The following is a 2103-nucleotide window of genomic DNA, read 5'->3' on the forward strand; positions in this document are numbered from 1 at the left end:
TATATATAAACATATTGAAAACCCAAATTTTATTTTTTATGCCCATACCACCTAATCATTGCTAAAAACATAGGAATGGGATGACCTATATGTAAAAAAAATGAAGTTTGGGTAATTGATGCATCAATACATAAAAAATTGATAATACTTACCTAGGTTTCAGGTATAATAATATGTAATATTCTATTTTAATTAAATGAAGTTACCTGTTGCGTAACTCGACATGTTGGTTGACATCCATGATATAAGATCTCTCAGGTCAGGAGTTCAAATCCCCTAAGACACAATTGGTCTCACGGAGGTGATATTCATATTGTTAGACATATTGAAATTGGCTGCAGACTCTTATAATAGCCTCCTATTTTTTTTTCAAAAAAAAGTATACTCCTATTTTTTACATATAAATAACAAAGAATATACCCTCACCTCTTCATGTTGCAATGAATGTGAGATTATTCAAAGTGGAAAAATAGCTTTCCGATGTAATAAGGGAAAAAGAAAGGACTAAAAAGGAAAAAAGGCAATTGGGAACGTGTAGACTTGGAACGCTTAAAGGCGGAGGCGGATTTCTTATATCGTCGGAATATAAACGACCGTTCTGGAGTCTCCGACGAGCTCGATTGGAATCGCGGTAAAGCTTCTTCTTCTTCTTCTTCATCTCCGATCCTCATCGCGATGGGCTGCACGCAATCGAAGATCGAGAACGAAGAACTGGTGGCGCGATGCAAGGAACGGAAGCAATTAATGAAGTCCGCAGTCAACTCCCGCAACGCCATGGCCGCCGCTCAATCCGCTTACACCATGGCCCTCAAGAACACCGGCGCCGCGCTTTCGGAATACGCGCAGGGCGAGCTCCATGAATTCCGTGCCGCTTCCAACACCCTCCCCTCTTCCTCTTCGGCCCCTGCCGGCCAAATCTCTATTGTTTCTTCCTCAGCTGCCGCTTCTATTGGCAACGCTACATCCGTCGTACAGCCCCCGCGTGACAATTTCCTTCCTCCGCCTCCTCCACCCGGCCATCTCCCATCAGTCGCACCTCTCCAGCGCGCGGCCAGTATGCCTGGTCTTCCGATTTCCAAGGTTCGACGAAAAAAGTTTGCACATGACTCGGCGATAAATGAAGAAGACGATCCGGAGGGGACTGTGGATGACTCTGAGATGGATGGTGCTGATGACAGCTCTGCAGCTCCCGCGACACCTCCGGCACCTCCTGCACCACCTAAACCATCGGAAACCAAACCGGCGCCACCGCCGCACCAGCCCACGGTTGGGAACTGGGATATACTCAACCACCTGTTCAATACTGATCATATCCCCGGTCCATCCCTCGGGCAGCCGGAGGAATCGACGCTTGATAAGGAAGCGGAGAAATTCGCCAAGGCTGAATCTACTCCCGCTGCTGCTGTTAAGGATCCTACGCCTCCAGTACCGGCCATGGTGATCCCGGAAAAGGGTGTTGCCGAGCCAGCGCCGATCCAACAGCAAAGGACAGCGAGGAAGCAGAGGCCGAGCGGCGGTTCATCACACCATCATCGGACAGGGTCTGCAGGCGGGGGATCGGAGAGCAGGCGGGGGAAGACGGTTCCTGGTAACTTCTTGCAGATTTTAATGGAGCTGGATGAACATTTCCTCAAGGCTTTTGAAAGTGCTAATGAGGTTTCTAAGATGCTTGAGGCGACCAGGCTGCACTATCACTCCAATTTTGCAGATAATCGAGGTGATTTTTCTTACCTTTCCGTTGCATTTGGTAGAGATAAATTGTTGGTTTGTAATTTCTCCTTTATGTTTTCCCGATATTTTTGAAGAGGAAGATGGTGAGCTTCTTGCAATGTATTTGAGTATTATATATGTTTTGGTCAGATTCATGCGATAATTGTGTAACCACCAGAAGGCCAACAATATTTAGGGTAATGTGAGAGAGAAATGAGATAACTCTAAAAGGTGAGCAAATTTTACATCCTCACTACAAACGCAATCCAGAGTCCAATGATGAGGCGCCACATGTCAAGTGAGCCCACCGCAATACATTGAGAGTAGTAAAATTTGTGGGGCCCACTGTTGCGATATATACACCCCAGTTGATGTGGTATATGTATATATATA

The 2103-nt window shown here is 46.1% G+C and overlaps 1 protein-coding gene across 1 annotated transcript in view; it reads left to right on the forward strand.

Moving 5' to 3' along the window:
• Window positions 1-541: 541 nt before the first annotated feature.
• Window positions 542-2103, forward strand: part of LOC110027645 — a 23408-nt gene continuing 21846 nt past the window's right edge. Inside the window, exon 1 of the mRNA XM_020729157.1 lies at window positions 542-1717. Within this exon, the coding sequence (XP_020584816.1) occupies window positions 676-1717 (1042 nt within the window). The 5' untranslated portion in view covers window positions 542-675. The remainder of the gene's footprint in view (window positions 1718-2103) is intronic.

This window comes from Phalaenopsis equestris, unplaced genomic scaffold, assembly GCF_001263595.1.
Source record: "Phalaenopsis equestris unplaced genomic scaffold, ASM126359v1 Scaffold000434, whole genome shotgun sequence".
NCBI lineage: Eukaryota > Viridiplantae > Streptophyta > Magnoliopsida > Asparagales > Orchidaceae > Phalaenopsis > Phalaenopsis equestris.